At 41.8% G+C, this 18,596-nt stretch overlaps 1 protein-coding gene across 5 annotated transcripts in view; it reads right to left on the reverse strand.

Annotated features, from left to right (window-relative positions):
• PALM2AKAP2 (PALM2 and AKAP2 fusion) overlaps window positions 1–17,342 on the reverse strand; it is a 407,874-nt gene extending 390,532 nt beyond the window's left edge. For 3 of the 5 annotated variants that reach the window (XM_037152811.2, XM_053656209.1, XM_037152813.2), the window contains exon 1: window positions 17,240–17,259. In XM_037152811.2, coding sequence (XP_037008706.2) covers window positions 17,240–17,244 — 5 coding nt within the window. In that variant the 5' untranslated portion in view covers window positions 17,245–17,259. Of the gene's footprint in view, window positions 1–17,239 lie in introns of all 5 variants that reach the window. The other 2 variants (XR_008389907.1, XM_037152821.2) reach the window with 2 other exon arrangements.
• Between the last annotated feature and the right edge of the window lie 1,254 nt (window positions 17,343–18,596).

Raw genomic sequence — 18,596 nt, forward strand, 5'->3', positions numbered from 1 at the left:
TCTTGGCTTTATCATCTACTTCTTTTTATCCAATTGTATTATTAAAAAATAATAAATACCTATTAAATCATCACAAAGTCTTTTTAGAATAAAACAGCTTCTATTAGGTTGCTCTGTTAATGTTATGAATATTAATGACTGCAGGCTGTAGTTACGAGGCTTGAGGTAGAAAAGACACCTATTGTAAAATGTAGGGCAGAGCCCTAGCTGGTGTGGCTCAGTGGATTGTATGCCAGCCTGCAAACCAAAGGGTCACTGGTTCAATTCTCAGTCAGGGCACATGCCTGGGTTGCGGGCCAGATCCTCAGAAGAGGCAACCACACATTACTGTTTCTCTCCCTCTCTTTCTCCCTCCCTACCCCTCTGTCTAAAAATAAAAATAAAATCTTAAAAAAAATAAAATAAAATGTAGGGCAGAGCCAATCCCATCCTTACTTTGGAAGGAATTCTACAGCTCTGTCAACCCTTATGTTAAAACCCTCTATGATCCCTATAGCAACATAATTTGTAAACTGGGCCCTGCGAACCACAGGGTAGGTAGTTTGCCAATAAATTTACCTGTTCCTTGTTAGGTCCATCCACTGGAAAGTAGTTCATGCTGATATTTTTTTTTGAAAAAATAAATTGGAAAGATAAATCTCTCATATAGAAGAATTCCAAATAAATTACCCAGATACAGCTGGTCCTTGAAAAATGTGATTTCACTCAATGGCATCTCCTTATAACATGAAGGAGATGCCATAGGAACTTAACTCTTGTTTATATCGACTAGCTTACAGTAAGAATGATTTTGTTATACATTGTTTTGCTTAAAGTCGCAGAACCTATCAACAATGTTAAGTGAGGACTTCCTGTACTTCCTCCCTCAAGGAGGTGCAGCTTGTGTCCATCCCCAGCCCTTAGAAAAGGAGGAAAAGTAACTTGACAATGGAGAGACTGGGCAAACCCTCCCCTGGTCGGGTGATCGAGGTTCACGTTATCAGTGGTAAGTCATCAGCTGATAGTGTGCACCCCTGAGATAGTGTGATGTTACTGGCCCTTCCTCTCTGAGGTCTTCCTTCCAAAAAGCCATAATCCCCCTCTACCCTGAGAAAAACATCTGAGAAACCAAAATTGAGGGAAATTCTAGAAAATACCTACCAGTACTTCTCACGACTGTCAAGATAATAAAAAAGCATGGGAAGTCTGAGAAACTGCCACAGACCCAGGGAGGCTTAGGAAGCATGAGGACTAACTGTAATGTGGTGTCTGGGATAGGATTTTGGAACATAAAAAGGGCCACAGGAAAACAACCTTGTGAAATATCAACTATGGAGTATCTTTCGATAATAATGATACTCCAATGTTGGTTCTTTGGTTGTGACGAATGTACACTCATCATGTAAAATGTTAACAACCTAAGAAACTAGGTCAGAGGAATAGATGAACTCTATCTTTGCAATTTTTATATAAATCTAAAACTACTTGTAAGTTTTTTAAGTTACTTAAAGTTAAAAAGTTAAAAAACATGAGCAGAGTCCCAATGATTTGTGGAATAGTAGTAAACACTCTATTGTAGGAATCATTGGAGTTCCAAAAGGGAAGAATAGAAAATTGGGTGGGAAATGTATCTGAAAAATATATATGTGCTACAAATTCTTCAGAATGCCAAGCAAAAAATACTGCAAGAAAACCACACTTGGCAATATATTATAGTCAAACTACTGAAAAACAAAGAAGAGAAAATCCTAAGAGCAACCAAAGGAAAAAAGACATGTCACATAGAGAAAAATGATAAAAATGATGACTGACTTCTTCATGAGAAATGTTGAAAATGAAAGAGAATAGAATGATATCTTTATAGTACTAAAAGAAAAAAAACTGTCAATCTAGAATTCTATACCCAGCATAAATACTATTAATAAATGAAGGTAAAATTAAAGACATTCTTACATAAATAACAATTAGGAGAATTTATCACCAGTGTAAATATGTTACATAAGAATATGCTAAAGGAATTTCTGCACACTGAAGGAAAAATGATACCTGATGTTATAGCATGAGTCAAAAAAAATCACAAGAGAAATTAGAAAATATTTCAAAATAAATGATAATAAAAATACAATGCCCTGGCTGGTGTGGCTCAGTGGATTGAGCACCATCCACCAAACCAAATGGTCGCTGGTTCAATTCCAAGTCAGGGAACCACACATCAGTATTTCCCTCTCTTTTTCCCTCCTTTCCCCTCTCTCTAAAAAATAAAATAAATTAAATTAAAATATCACTATAGTATTTTTTTAAATACATAAATAGTACTAGGAAATTTATAACTTGAAATATTGATATTTTAATGACCCAATGTTTAATTTTAAAATGTTGGAAAAAAATTACCCTGGAGTATATAGAATAAAAGAAAAGACTAAAAATCATGAAATGGAATACACAAATAGAAAATACAATAACTAAAAGCTGATACTTTAAAATGATTAATTCTTATAAAACTGATAAATTCTTATAAAAACTAATCAAGTAAAAAGGGCAAAAACACAAACAACAAACCTCAGGAATGATATCAAGGCATCTCTATAGATTCTTGGACACATTAAAAAGATAAGAGAACATTATGAAAGACTTTATCTCAATAAATTTAACATCCTTGGTGATATGAACAAGGAAAATGCAACTTACTGAACATAGCCCAAAAAGAAATGAAAACTCTGAGTAGCCCTATAGCTATTAAAGAAATTAAACTTGTCATTTAAAACATTCTAATCAAGAAAAATTCAGCCTAGAATGTTTTGACAGTGAATTCTAGCAAACATTTAAAGAAGAAATACTACTGCTATATAACTTGTTCCTGAAAATGGAGGAGGAAGACATCTTTCCCTACTTGTTCATTGACATCAACATAACACTGACACCCAAACCTGACAAGGGCATTACAGGGAAAAAATCTTTTATAAGAAGGAAAAACCTCAAAAAATATTAGCAAAGGGAATCCACATGACTGTCTCATTAAATCTAGAAAAACTATTTGACAAATGTAATAGCTGTTCATTAAAAAAAAAAGCCACTGTCAACACACTAGGAAAAGAAGGGAAGACCCCCAGTTTGATAAAGGGCATCTGTGAAAACTCTATAACTAATACTTAATGATGAAAAGGACAATTTACCCTCCCCGAATGCTGACCTGCATATATGCTTATGAACTGAGTGTAGGTTCGTTTTCCTCATCAGCTGCTAGCCTCAGCTTCTACTCCAGCAATGGGCAGGCTGTAGGCATTGGCATTACTTCTGATCTTGTTTATGCTTTTCCAACCTACAGAACTCTTATTCTGTGAATCAAAAGCAGCGTCACCTTAAACTTTGACAGTATCAAGATAGGTCCCCAACTGTTGATGTTAACATGGAAGCTGCATCTTAGCGCCTCCTGGGAAGTCAGTGTCTAGGGATGGGGCCTAAGACATGACGAGAGACAGACATGGGCAGTGGAGATGGAATATAGCTCCCGTTAGATTCCAGGGAGACGTCACCAAGATGGCAGTGTAGGAAACTCCAGCCTCTGCCTCTGCCCCATAAAGATCAATATAATTAGGCAGCTTTCCATAAACAAAACAACTCTGGGAGAGCTCAGGAGTGTAGTGAAGATACCTCTGTAACACAGTGGAAGAAAAATGACCCCATCCTGCACAGTCCCATTCTCTAGGCTGGTACTGCCCCAAACCAAGAAAAAAAAAAACCATCTAGAAAGGGTCCCCCTCATTGGAAAAGAGATAATGCAGTAAATAAACTAGCTTCCCCAGACTTTCAGGGCACTACACGAATGACCCACTTGGGTTTTAGCCCATCCAGAGATCATCAAAGCAGAAATAGAGAGACACACATATGAAAGAGGAAGAAAGACAGAAGCTACCAATATCAGCCACACAGTGGGAGGGACTGCAGTTCCCATGACCTGCTCTGCAGCTTTCGCCACTGAAGAAACCAACAGTTACCAAGGGTCCCCTGTAGATTTCACTGGTTTTCGCCTACAGATATTTTTGTTCACAGACACCACATGTCTGAGTACCCATTCACTCGCTTTTTCCTCCCACCTGCACCTGAGCCCAGGATCTGCCTGGCAGGCAGCCCCAGCCTCTGTAATTGTGCCAGTGCAAGATGCCAGCCTGTACCCTGGGGGCTGACCCAGCTCCTGAAGCAGGCCAATTTGGGCAGTGGGTGATAAAGGCCAAAGCTTTTCCATCTGCTTGGGGATTTGGGTCTTAGGAGGGCTTTTATAATTCCCAAGGTGAGGATGAATGGAAGAAAACAGAGAGTAGCAAAATAAAACACACGTATACATATCTGAAGGGTGGCATTTTAGAGGGAGGCCTTAAAAAGCAGAGATTTTCAATAAAGAACCTAAAAGTGCTTGGACTGTACATGATAATGACCAAGAGTGGTTGGTTCGTTAAAGCTGCGCTCACTAAAGGAATCCATTCAGAAAGCACAGAAGGTGTTCGACCTGCACTCGGCAAATCTACTGTCCACGCACAAGGCAGGTGTAGCAGGACCGAGGTGACAGAGGAGAGCGGAATACGACAATGACACTAGAGCTCCAGGTGAATCACGTGGCTGAAAGCGCTATGGACTAAACGTCTGTGCCCCGCCCCATCCCAGTTTATATGTTGAGGTCTTAACCCCAATGTGATGGCATTTGGAGGTGAGACTTTGGGAGGTAATGTGTTTTAGATGAAGTCATGGGAGGCTACATGGTGGGATTAGTGCCCTTAACCGAGGAGACCAGAGCTTTCTCTCTCTCTCTCTCCACCACGGGAGGGTACAAACAAAGCCCTCACCGCACACGATCTGCTGACACCCTGATCTTGGACTTCGCCATCTCCAGAACTGTGAGAATTAAGTATTTGTTGTTTAAAATGTAGGGATGTTCACACACTCACAAGCACACATCTACTCTTTGTTTTTCCAGGGTGTGACACCCCTACTCTTTTTGTACTTTGGCCATAAGCACACCACCTGGATCTAATAAAATGATTCTGATCTTAAGACCTGGAGTGAAAGGAACAGGAGGGCCCAGGATGCAGCGGCCATGGGCTGGGGGAGGACATACTAAGAGCCCTTAGGAACCGTGCTTTAATTCACACAAATGTAATTAAGGTTTTGAGAGCCGCCATTTTATTAAACAATCAAGAATCTATAACTAAACCTTGTTCTGTAAAGTTTAATTCTCAAATAGATGTTATCCTTATAATATGTCGCTCCCATCACAAGGGAAGGATTTTGGATATAATTCTCATCTTACATAAATAAAGATACAATTTGATAACATATTAAAATTATCCTTTATGAAATAAGGGGCTCTACCCTGACTTTCAATAGTGAGGAACCCTAGGTCTGCAAACCTGGTTCAGAAAATATACCACAAGCATCTAGGACCACAAGCTACAAGTGGATGCGATGTGTGGTCCTAAAACATCACATTCATATGAGTATCACATTTATAGAATCATAACTTGACATTTACGCCAAGATATTACTGATCCACAGACATCCGAGGCCACAGGTAATAAGATTCACTAGCTATTTTTTAAAAATATTTAGAAACTGGCCAAAGAAAAATACTTTAGATTTTAAATGATTTACAACCACAAAAAATCTTTAAATTTCTGTTTTAAAAGATAGAATTAGCTTTATGTACCTTGTAAACACTGTTTCACACCCTCCAGCCTGCCTTGGTTTTTAAATAAAAACAACACTACAGACTGTAGCCAAATGAATTGCCAAGTTACACCAACTAAAATGAAGAGCCAGTTTTACTGTGTAGATGGGCCTGTTTAATACACAGACTGCTAAACATCGGTTCATTGGCTCAGTCCCCTGCAGTGAGGGTTGTTCGGGACCCATCTGGGACACCAAGCTGATTTTCCAAGAACAGCCAACAAGACCCCAGCTGACAGGCTTTGTGTTCTTTGCTTTACTTGCCCTGTTAATGACCCGGAGTTGCACTGCCCTCTTAGACGCTGATTCTTCTGCTTCCTCAAGGGGGCAGGCATTGGCCACGATACTGCAGCATGAGTGATCTTGGAGGCAGGCTTAGCCAGAGGCCCATTAGTGTGAACAAAAACATCTGAAGACTGTTCATTATTTGAACTAATTTTAATGTTGGAATTGGCTCAGCTATGTTTTCCACAAAGGGACTCAAGCAGTTGACTAATCTGGACATTAAAAACAAAGTGCTTCTGTACTAAATTAATCTCGGGGGCTAGGAAGGAGTCATGTACATTGACCTCATCTAGAATCTCTGAACTCCTAAGATTCAGGTAGGCATTTGTCCCTTGCTATGTGCTTCCGCCGGTGTCCCATCCCACTTGCCCCTAGCATAGCACTTAGCACATGTCAGTATGGTATTTTGGCCAATTATGTTCTTTTTTATTAGATTATGCCTTCTGGAAAGGCAGGAGCTATGTTGTACTCAAACTTATAGTTGGAGGTGCCTAGAATATTGTCTAGCACATAGCAGGTACTTAAAAAGCATGAGTTCTGAATGAATAAGTAAACACAGTTGTAAAGTAGAGGCATTGAATGCAAGATAAGCAGTCTAGTAAAAAACTTACTTTCCAAGTATGAAATACTGTGTAAAAAGAGATGGAGTATAATCTCTTTAGTTTCGAGCTCACTTATCCAGAACCTTTAATACATACTTTTTGATTAGACTAAGTGTTGTGCTTTTATATTATAAGTGAAGAATGCGACAGGTGGGGGAAAGAAGAAGATGGGACAAATTTTATTGAATCGGTATCAGTCAGGAAGTATTCATTCATACACTACGGACAGGTTATCATTTGTTTCTAAATAGTAGGTCAAATTTTATGAAGATCTATTCATAAAAACAGAATTTTGACTATTAAAGTTCCTTCTTACAATAAAAATAAAGCTTAATTCTTTAAATAAATTTCTAATTAAGTCTTCCTATAACTGAGATTGGCCTTCCAATCAAATTTGGGGAATTTTTTATTATGAGTTATAAGAAAAATTTTTCAATGGAAAGCAAATGAACACTTTGGTACGTTATGAAATCAGAACTCCTCCTGCTTTAGTTTATGAGGAAGCTCATGACAACTCTCAATACCTGTTTCATCTTTTGGAGCCCTGAGCACCAATGACCAGAATGTATAGACAAACAACAATTTCCACGTTCCCTTCCAGTAATGCCAAGTGTGTTTTTATAAGACTTCAAATGCTTCCATGCTTTACACACACCGCGAGCTAGGATCCAGTTAGAAATAGGTAGCACACTCAAACTGGATCACTGAGGCTCAGTAAAGGCACTGCTTTACAAAGGCCTGGGCAGAGTTCAGGAAAACCAGGGGCTAACAAAGTGAGAGGTCTACCATTGTCACACCCAGTCCAGAAGGAGCCGAGGGAGGGAGTGGTGACCAGAACCGAGGATGAATCTGAGCCACAGCTGGCAGGGCTATGGCCTTTAGAAGAGGAAAGACTGCTGCCACCCACTGCCCTGCAGGAAGGGAGACCGTAGAGTCAACACACTGACCTCACTCTTCTTTCACCCTTGGGTCTCCTGCTACTCCTTCCATGATCCAGCCCAACAGGAAGCTGAAGGGCCAGAGAGCCTAGGTGACACCGTGCATCGTGCTCAGCCTCCTAGGGCACGAGGCGGTGGGAGACAGGTATGGAGTGGATTTGAAAGGTGAGACAGAGAATATCCACTATCTACACTGTTTCCAAAATTCTTCTACAGCTAAGAATTTATAATCTCACTATAAGCTTCTTTTGCTATATGCATACTTAGGTTGATTGAAAAAAGATAAAACAAAAATTCTACAATAACAATAATGTTGGGTAGTTCCTAATATTATTTTCATAGGAACTCAAGATTCATTCATTCAAATGCATGGTAAAGCTAAGTGTTCTCTATATCACCCTGAAACCTGCTGAAATGAACTGAAAAGAATGAAATATTGGAAAGATAATTTTATCTACAATGAAACTAGCAGAGAGCCAAGATTCTCAAATCACAGACTATAACAATTATCTGAGTAAAAAGTTTATTAAATCAATAAACAACCCTAAAAGGTGGTATATTTGTATGCCTCTAGAGATCTCAATTGGTTTTCAAACACCTCTGTAAGTGAGAAGAGAACTCAGAGAGGCCCAGGGTTGGAACAGTGAGGAGCGGCATGAGCAAGCCATGGGGGACACAGGGGACCCCTGTGTGGAGGGGCCGGTTCCACAGCAGAGCGGTGCAGAGTGTGACACAGATGGACGGACTGTGTGAGCCCTCTAACACTACTATCTGTGAACGCCTGAAACTTCAACACTTAACTAGTTTAGAGGCAAGAGGTAAACAGAACTAAAGGGGAGGGAACTTGTCCCCTCCCCTCACTCGTGTGTGCTAAACAGTATCAACTACGTAGTGATAACAAAGCACCAAAACACCTCTCTATTGGCCTGGCTGGTGTGGCTCAGGGAACTGAGTGCTGGCTTGTGAACCAATGGTCATCAGTTTGATTTCTGGTCAGGATACTTGCCTGGGTTGGGGGCCAGGTCCCCAGTTGGGTGTATGCAAGAAGCAACCAATCAACGTTTTTCTCCCCCACTTTTTCCCTCACTTCCCCTCCTTCTGAAAATAAATAAAATCTTTTTTTAATCTATTTATCCTCCTCCAACACACACACACACAGTGAGCTGGGGAGTAGACCTCTCTGCCTCACTCACTCACTACAAGGCATTTTTGGAGCAGAAGACATTGCAGAGATGTAAGACATTTTTACAAGATGACGTACCTAAAGACTGTCTTCCCGACCCAGCCTCTTTCCCTTCCACTTACTTTTGGGCAAATAACAGGTTTGGCTAGAATTACGTCCCTTAGAAATGCGTAGCACGTGCAAAGCTCTCAACACGCATGGTCTCTGTATGCTTAATTATTATTTTAACAGAGGAAAGCCAGAGGCAGATAAGTGATTTCAGAAACAACCACAAGAAATAGACACACATTTTTAGATAAGTCTTCATGTGTTTGAAGAAGTTAAAACATGAAACCTGTAAGAGGTAAGTGCTAAGCGAGCTGGAGGAGTCAGACAATAAATTGAAGATGACAATAAAATCATCACAGAAGTGACGGCTACATTGGAATGAGTAGGGACTAAACAAATACTGATTTAAAACAAGTCACTCTCCTAGAGAACAGACTTGAACGTGTACAAAAATTCACAGGAAAATAAGGGGAAATGAAAGCAATTCAAAATAATTATGAAGGACAGTGAGCCATATACACACCTGTAATAGGTCACAGAGGTGGATTTTTACAATGAAATCCATGAAGAAAATGTTTTTACAAAAAATAAAGAAAAATATAAATCTTCAGATTAAAAAAATACCATTTTTCAGAAAAAAATTGACACAGTGACTAACAGTGAGAAATATCACAGAAGAGTTACTAAACTTTCATGTTTAAAAATAATATATTTTTTTAAATTATAAATAAATTAAATAAAAATAATTTTTAAAATAATTCTGTCAGCATCAAGGCAAAAAAGGAGGAAGAAAGGAGGGAAGGAAGGAAGGAAGGAAGGAAGGAAGGAAGGAAGGAAGGAAGGAAGGAAGGAAGGAATTGCAGGAGAAGAAAAAGGAAGCAAAATAGCTACAAAGAGGAAACGATCAGGCTAGACTCAAACCTTTCCAGAGCAAGACTCAGTGCCAGAACACAGTGAAACAACATCTTATAGAATCATGGGGTGGGGGGAACATGATTCTACAACCTTATAAACACCCAGTTTGTTTGTTCATAGAAGCAACAGAAAGGTGTTCAGAATATAACAAACACCCTTGGGCCCTATTTGAAAACAAAACCTTCCAACTAAACATCAAATCAACACAAAGTGCTCAGGAAGGAGGATGCCAGGGATGAAAGCGCTGGTGGTGATCTTGACTCCGTTTAGACCCACGGCTAACACTGCCCACGAAGCACCACCCTGCCTCAGGACCTTTGCAACTGCTCTTCTTCCGCACCCCTCACCCAGTTGCAGTCTCTATTCAAACTCTCCCACTCAGAAACCTGCCTCCTGACTCCTCTATCAAATGCACTCTCCCTCATGACCCTGCCGTCTCTTCATGTGTTTTACTTTTTACCCGCAACATCAATCTCTTCCTGACCTTAATGAATAAGTATATACTATACTATCTCCACTATTATACAGACTCTGTCATGGGAGGACTGTTTTTTCAGTTTTTGTTCGCTCACTGCTGTATTCTCAGCACTTGGAACAGTGCCCAGTACATAAAGGACACTCAAGTGGTTGGATGAACCATGAGAATTATGTTCCAACTCGCAAGTGTTAAAAACTATGGAAATGTAAAACTAATAATATAAATCAACAAGTGCTAAATGGGGGGTGGCTAAATAAAATACTCTTAATTCCACAAATGTGAAGAGCAAGGAATTAATAAAGTCTAGGTTTGACAAACTAAAAAAAAACACTTGGACATTTTTAAAAGTTAATGAGACATTTTAAGTTTAGCCTTTGTGAATAATTTCCATTACCTTCTGGGCACAAGCTTTGCTATTTGTAATTGATGACTCACCAGTACTTTGTGAAAATCCAACAAGCAGCCCAAAGGGCCAACCTAAATCCAGCAGGGAATGATTACATGGAATTAGACTAGTCAGATACAAATACTCAGATATCTCATTGTGGTTTTCATTTGCATCTCTCTGATGGCTAGTGATATTGAGCATTTTTTCATGTGTCTCTGGATCCTCTGTATGTTCTCCTTGGACAAGTGTCTGTTCAAGTCCTTTGCCCATTTTTTAATTGGGTTGCTTATCTTCTTAGTGTGGAGTCATGTGAGTTCTTTATATATTTTGGAGATTAAACCCTTGTCTGAGGTATCATTGGCAAATATGTTTTCCCATACAGTTGGTTCTCTTTTTATTTTAATACTGTTTTCTTTCGCCATGCAGAAACTTTTCATTTTATTTTATTTCATTTTGATGAGATCCCCTTTTTTAATTCCTTCCTTTATGTCCCTTGCTCTAGGGGACATATCAGTAAAAATGTTGCTGCGTGAAATATCTGAGATTTTCCTGCCAATGTTCTCCTCTAGGACTTTCATGGTGTCACAACTGTAATGGCATAATCAATAAAATAAAAATTAAAAAATAAAAATAAATCTTTTATCCACCACTGGTCAGAATGGACATCATAAATAAAGCAACAAACAACAAAGATTAGAGAGGTTGTGGAGAAAAGGGAACCCTAGTGCACTGTTGGTGAGATTGCAGACTGGTTCAACCACTATGGATAACAGTATGGAATTTTCTCAGAAAACTAAAAACAGATCTGCCTTTTGACCCAGCAATTCCACTGCTAGGATAATATCCTAAGAACCCTGAGACACCAATCCAAAAGAACCTATGCACCCCAATGTTCATAGCAGCACAACTGACAATAGCCAAATGCTGGAAGCAACCTAGGTGCCCATCAGTAAATGAATGGATCCAAAAACTATGGTACATTTACACAATGGAATTCTATGTAGCAGAAAGAAAGAAGGAGCTCCTACCCTTTGCAACAGCATGGATGGAACTGGAAAGCATTATGCTGAGTGAAATAAGCCAGGCAGTGAAAGACAAACACCACATGATCTCACCTTTAACAGGAAGCTAAACAACAAAACAAGCAAACAAGCAAAATATAACCAAAAACACTGAAGTAGAGAACAGGCTGACAGTGACCAGAGGGGAGAGGGGAGGGAATTTCAGGGGAAAGAGGAAGGGTTTACGAGAATAAGTATAAAGGACACATGGACAATAACAAGGGGTGGGGTAGAAATGGGAGGCAGGTGGGGAAGGCTGGGCAAGGGTGGGTTTGGATGGGAGTAAAAGGCAGAAAACTGTACTTGAACAACAGTTAAAATAAAAAACAAATACTCAGATATAAATATAGAATGTGGCTAGGGTTGTCAAGGATTTGACAAAACAGGGACTCTCCAACATTACTGGTGGTGATGTAAAGTGATAACACTTTTGGAGGCAGTTTGACAATATTTAGCAAACTTTATAATGTGCACATTTACTCACTCAGAAAACCACCTCTGAAAATAATATATAGATTCATTTGCAAGGCATACAAAGATGTTCCCTGTAGCATTGCATATAACAGAAAAAAATGGAAGAAAACCTCTCCATCCAAGGCGACTGATGAATTATGTTCCAAAAAGTAAATTCTAAGCAGCTGATAAAAGCATGTGAGGCAGAGGTGTATATGTTGATATGTGAAAACACGCACAATATATCAAGTGGAAAAAGCAAACTACAAACAACATATGCAGTGTGATTTCATTTATGTGAAAGGAAGTATTTAAACCTACATAAGCATGTGTCTCCAACTCTGCTGGCATGGGAAATATCAGAAAGGACACTTCCAAACTGTTCTGGTAATGACCTCAAGGGCTGAGACTTGGGGGAGAGGATAGAGAACTGGGGAGATTTCCTTCATAAACTTCTATAACATTTAAAATTGTTTTAAACATCATACATTACTTTCATCATAAAAATTAATTTTAAAAGGCTAACACATTTGTTCAATGCCTGTAATGTACTGAATACATGAAATGATATGCTTTGTGACAAGGAAGGACAGACTTAGCAGAGAAATGGTTCAAGGTCACATGACATCCACAGTCACATATAGAAGAAACTGCAAGCTCCTTGAAGACAGGATCAGTGACATGTGGGTCCCTGTCAATCCCCAGTATTTATCACTGTGTTTGGTACATAGGAAGTATTCAGTTCAATAAATATTTGCTGGGTAAATGGGCGAATTCATGAGTTAAGGCATACATTAAGGACCAGAAGCCACCTGTGACTCAACACCCCTGCCACCCTTCCCCTTCCAGGAGCCTAGATTTGTTCATGTGAGAAACCAAACTTTAGTTTGGATGCTCTGTGATCTCCTCTGGATGCATTAAACTTACCCTGTGGCTAAGTCTATGTGAAAAGCATAGACATAGGCACCTGGTGGGTGTTGGGGAAATATCACTTCTGAGCCCCAGTCTTTGCAGGAAAGGTAATCTCTTAAAGAGCTACCATGTTCTTGGTGCCTTGTGGCTCCCATGTTGGAGTTTTGGGGACAGGGGCAGGGGAGGACATTCACTATTATATTAGTTTCAGGTGTACAACAGAAAGGTGAGACATGGATCTTACAAAGTGATTCCCCTGCTAAGGCTTGCACTCACCTGGCGCCATACCTGGGGATCACAATATTATCGAACATATTCCCTATGCTGTACTCTCCACCCTGGTTACTGTTTTGTAACTGCCAATTTGTTCTTGTTAATCTCTCACCGGCTCCCACACTGTTTAGAAGACTGTTTTCTAAAGACGTGTCCAGCAAAGCCTCCTGGTGTGAAATGAAATTAGTAACTGCACGTACTAAAGTGCATTCCCATAAACACATTGACCTCACAACCCAAACAGGAGGGTAGCCAAGCACAATCTGATAGGACCCTCTTTGCTTGTTAGCTAGATTTGTTTTCTTACTTCAACTAAAACACTCTTGTTTCATTAAAATCAATGATGCTCACAAATAAATGATTAGGTTTTTAGTTTCACTCAGTTCCATTTCAAATTACTGATCTTGCCTTGTTCTAAACTGTCAGATATTGGCACACAACGGACTATCTGGCTTTCAAAATTGATCATCGCTCTCTCCTGTTGTAGACATGCGCAGCGTTCTGACACTTGGCTGTGACACATTTTCTATGTCATCCGTTTTAAATACCTTCGAAAGGAAAGCTGGTTTCAGGTTTCTGAACTTTTAACCTTTCAAGTTTTAAAGCACAAATAATCACTACCGCTTCCCTTGCGTTCAGGTGCATTTCCAAACCATTTGCCCTTCACTGCCAAAGCTCCAGCCTCACCACCCTTCTTTCAGCTCCTCCAACTTGCCAAGGTCTCTCCTGCCTCAGGCCATTAGCACATGCTGTGTTCTCAGCCCAGAGTGTTCTGCCCTCTATTCCTCACTGAGCCGACTCTTATTTGTCCTTCACATCCTATATTCAATATCAGTCCTTCCGAGAGGTCTCACTGGCCCCCATTGTCACCTGTTGGGAACCTTACACCTGGCTTCTAGCTAAAAACATTGCATTGATTACAGGAACCTGTGCGCTCCACGAGCCAATCGGCTACAGGTACATGAGGTGTGCATGCGCTCCACAAGCCAATCAGCTATAGGCACATGAGGTGTCCACGAGTACCAGTTGCACCCAAGTAATCAATAAGCAGGCCCTTCTTTGTCTCAAGCTAGCCAATAGCAAGCAACCTAATCTCTCCCTCCCCCCCTATATATATACCCAGTTCGGAAAAATAAAGTTTGCAGCTTGATCAGAATCTTTTGTCTTGCTGCCATTCTTCGCGCCTCTTGTCCCCCCAACTCATTTGTTCTAGGTAGGTGGTCGAGCCCCAGTTGATTGCTCCGCGGGCCGGAGCAGTCACCTGTATCTTCTTCTGCTTTTTTCTCTGTGTTTTTCCCCTGTAGCACTTACCGGACTTTATATTTATATATGCATTTGTGTTTACTGTTTTAACATCTACTCCTTCATTGGACTATAACCTCCAGCTGATGAGAATCATGACTATTTCACTGACCAGTGCTCATCTCATTAAATATTTGTTGGTTAAATAAAAAGCAAAGGAGGAAGTAAATTTTATTTACCCTTTTTCATCCTTTTTTCATAAACATAAGTTGGACAAATAAGTAAGAGAGGAGCACTCAGTCCCCACCTCACTCATATTCAAGGCAGGTTGTCCTAAAATGAGATTTTGAGAAGCTTTATATTAAGGGGAAGGACAGGATTTGGCATATGGGAGATTGCATTAGATCCCAAGTAGAAGAGGAAAAGGTGGTATTCTGAAAGGGGATAAAGGGGTTAGAAAGCTAATTCTTTCAATGAAGCAAAAAAAGTGGGGCAGAGAACAGAGAGACAGCTGGAAAGGCTGGTGGTTAAAAGGAAAGTGAGGGAAACTTCACACTGGAATGGGAAGGCTGGGCCCAGGCTCATCAGGAGAGAAAAGGTTGGTTGAGGCATCAGCCTGGCTCTCACACAGGCTGAGTGTGATGAGGGATGCCTTTGTTCACAAGGAGTTTCAGGTGCGAAGTAAGCTCACCTGGAACAAAAGCTTAACTGGGAAATGAAGGCGAAAAGAGGAGGAAAGGTCGGAGGAAACAGACGAACAAATCCTATAGGCTGTTTCACAGTGATTGAGCATCCAGTTCTAAGTCTGAGAGATATGCTGTACATTACAGTATTAATGAGAGACCAGAAAGATGAATGTTACTGCCCTGGCAAACATCCAGGAAGCCCTCTAACCTGACGCTGTGGGATGGCTGGCCCTACATTCAATCTCTGATAAAGCCTCTATGTCTAAGAAAATGACAGTGAGCAATGAGAATGGAATGTGCCAGAGGCTCAGTTGTCCGGTTTCTGCTCTGTGTATCCAAGCCTACTGTGTCTTCCAGTGGATTCTCCACACCTACGATGGAATCTTGAGAACTGTGTTACTCTTGGTTACACTTGGGACCTGTATTTCTTTATAAATTGTCTAGAAACCAAATAGTTCGGTAACAACACGAGACCCCACAAAGTGTCAACAGAGGAGGCTGGACCAGAGTAATAATAATGGACAAGAGATAATATGTGTAGGGAATGGGTGGTATTTATTGAGCTCACTTTGTGGCAGGCTCTGTTCTAAGACCCTTATTCGTCTTCACCAAAATGACCTAAAATAGCTACTAGTATTATTCCTGTCTCCAGAAATGAAGGCTAGAGAGATTGACGTCATTCAGCAAAGTGCAAAAGGACTCAAACCCAACAGACTCCAGATCCTTAACCATTAGCTCCTTAAATTTGGATATATCTCACAATTTGCAAAGCCCTTTAAAGAAATAGAAATATTGTCTGATCCTCTCAACACTTAAAAGTGAGTGAGGAGCACGTTTGTCTCCGTTGTATAGGTAGGGAAACTGAGGTTCAGAAACATCTAATTTCTGGTGTAGGAAATCAACAGCACCAGTAACTCCCAAGGCCAGGAGGTGAAATCTACCACTCCTCACTCCTAAAATGCCACACGGACTCTCACTTCTGCTTTAGCAGCCTGGTTGATATGGATTAAATTACACCTGCACCATGAGATATGCAGAGGGATAAAGGCTGCATCTAGGGTTTATTGGGTTTGGCATGAAAGTCCTGATACTGGAAACAGAACATTATCTCCAGGCTGAAATATGATTTCATGCGGCCTCACTGTCAGGGAGTATCCCTGGGAAGAGAACAGGAGGAGGAGAAGCTGACCAAGTGAGAGGTATTTAGCAGCCAACTCCAAAAAATTATCCTTTCTTAGAGCCTATCGCCCATCAGAGTGGCCCTGCTGCAGCAGCATCCGGGGAGAATGACCGAAAAGCATGGCAGGATGGATGCAAAGACAGAGGAAAGGAACCCCAGTCAGAACCCACCAATGAAGCCATTTATTGTGTCTTTCCTGGTTAACGCCCCTCTTACCTTCACTCTCTCCCCCACCCCTCCCATACCGTGCCCACGGTGCCAAACGTTGTCATGCAACGCCCAGCCACCGTTCCTACGTTTCTTCCTTCCTCCTTTCTCAATTACTCCAGGAACAGATAAATTATTTGGGGGGCTGGGGGGGGTGCTCCTGATGGCTTCTAGCAGCCGGGGCATTACAGCTCTGCTTCACATTGCCCACTAACTCATCATCCTTCCATTACACGCTTCACACCGAACCACAGTTGCTTCCAATCCGCAGTGACCCACCCTCTCTTTAAAAAAAAAAAAAAATTAAAAAAAAAAAAACAACACTGCAGTCCAGTACTGCTAAGATGGTTAGGAATCGGAAGTGATGGCTCTTTCGGCCAACTCCCTGAGAGGTGGAAGCTTAGGGCAGGGATGGGGAAGCCGAGAATGTACTGCCCTCCTTGGCAACATCGTCCCCTCTGGAGGACCTGCTGGGCAAGGGACAGCCGCAGAAAACTGCGCATCTCAGGGCTCCTACCCCTTGGCTCTTGCGCTGCGACTGCTGCTATAGAAACACCAGGCGTACACATGGAGCTGGAATTAAACACCCATCCGGGACAGGACGGAGACTGCTCGGCCTGCTGCCTCGGTCGCCATGGCAACATGCCGGGAGCAGGGAGGCGAGCAACTCGAGAGGAGAAGGGATACTCACTCCATCTCGGGGCTCCGGGCTGCGGGCTGCCTGGCGCGCTGCTGCGTGGCTCACTGGCGCTGCTCACATCTGCGGGAGCCTGGTGGTCTGGCCAGCGGGCTGTGCGGTTCGCGAGGTGGAGCCGGGAGCTTCTCCCCTCCCCGCCCGCACCCTCTCCTCCCCTTGAGGGTTGAAAGTAAACGCTCAGGCTCTGTCAGCTCCCAGCCTGCGAATAAAACGGGAAGCAATTGGATAATGTTGTTCTTTGGGCGCTAGACAAGCCACTCCACTTAAGTGTTTTGGGGAGGGTGCGCACTGGCAGCTGCGCCCCGGGCGATGTGGCCACCGGCGCTCAGTGCCTGGCGCCAGGTGCGCCGGCGGCTCCCCTGGGACGTACAGCACAGCCCTGAGATGCCGAATCGGGTAGGAGGGGGAGATGAGCCACTGTGGAGGGTGGCGCAACCGAAAGAGTGCAGGGAAACCGTGGAGTCATTGGCAAGGTTGCAGCTGTCGCCGTTTGGAAGTTAGAAGAGAAAGAAGTGTCTGGCCTCCGCAAACAGCAAGTACTGCCCCCAGTGGGCTGGGCACGGGTGCGGAAACGCCATTGTGCCAGCCCGGCGGGCATCGGACTGAGTTTCCCAAGGAAAACTCAGCTGCGTTGCGGCGCGTTAATGCAGCGTTTCATCACTTTGGCGACCCCACGCCCTTCTTATCATTCCACATTCTGCGTATTCCCGCCTATCAAAAGACATGTCCTCCCTAGTCCGTTCTTTGAAAACAATAGATATATTGAATATGGTTTATCAAATTACCAAGGCCCCACTGCAGAATTATAAATCTCCCTGGGGCATCTATTCTCTCCCTACACCTGCCTCTGAAAATCCCCTACTCCTAAAGGTTTCCAGAGTGGGACCCTGGCTCCCACCCAGGTGGCCTGCACCTGCTGCAGTGAAGAGTAGATGGTACAACTGTCAGGCTTCATTGTCCCTTACCGCCCAGTTCCTGTGTGAGCTGGTGTCTGCTGGGTGCTGGGGATGACACCCAGGCATAGTTGCAATAGCCCCTGCCCCAGTGGAGCTCACAGATTAAAGTAGGAAAAAAAAAAAAAAGCACAGAGGAAGAGGGAAATAAACAGAATCACAGGCTGAAAAATATTGCTTACAAAAATCGAGTAATAAAATGTTGTGATGAAGGTTTTAAAATTAATGTGTCATGCTAATTGCACAACTCTGTATATACTAACAAGCACTGGATTCACTGGGTGAATTTTATGGTAGATGCACTTTATTCTATCTTAAAGTTGTTTTTTAAAAAATACTCCAATGCAGAATAACAGGGAAGTGGCCCCGCCACAGTAGAGTGTTCAGGAAAGCTTCTC

This window comes from Artibeus jamaicensis, unplaced genomic scaffold, assembly GCF_021234435.1.
Source record: "Artibeus jamaicensis isolate MK-2021 breed Jamaican fruit bat unplaced genomic scaffold, CSHL_Jam_final scaffold_1964, whole genome shotgun sequence".
Lineage (NCBI taxonomy): Eukaryota > Metazoa > Chordata > Mammalia > Chiroptera > Phyllostomidae > Artibeus > Artibeus jamaicensis.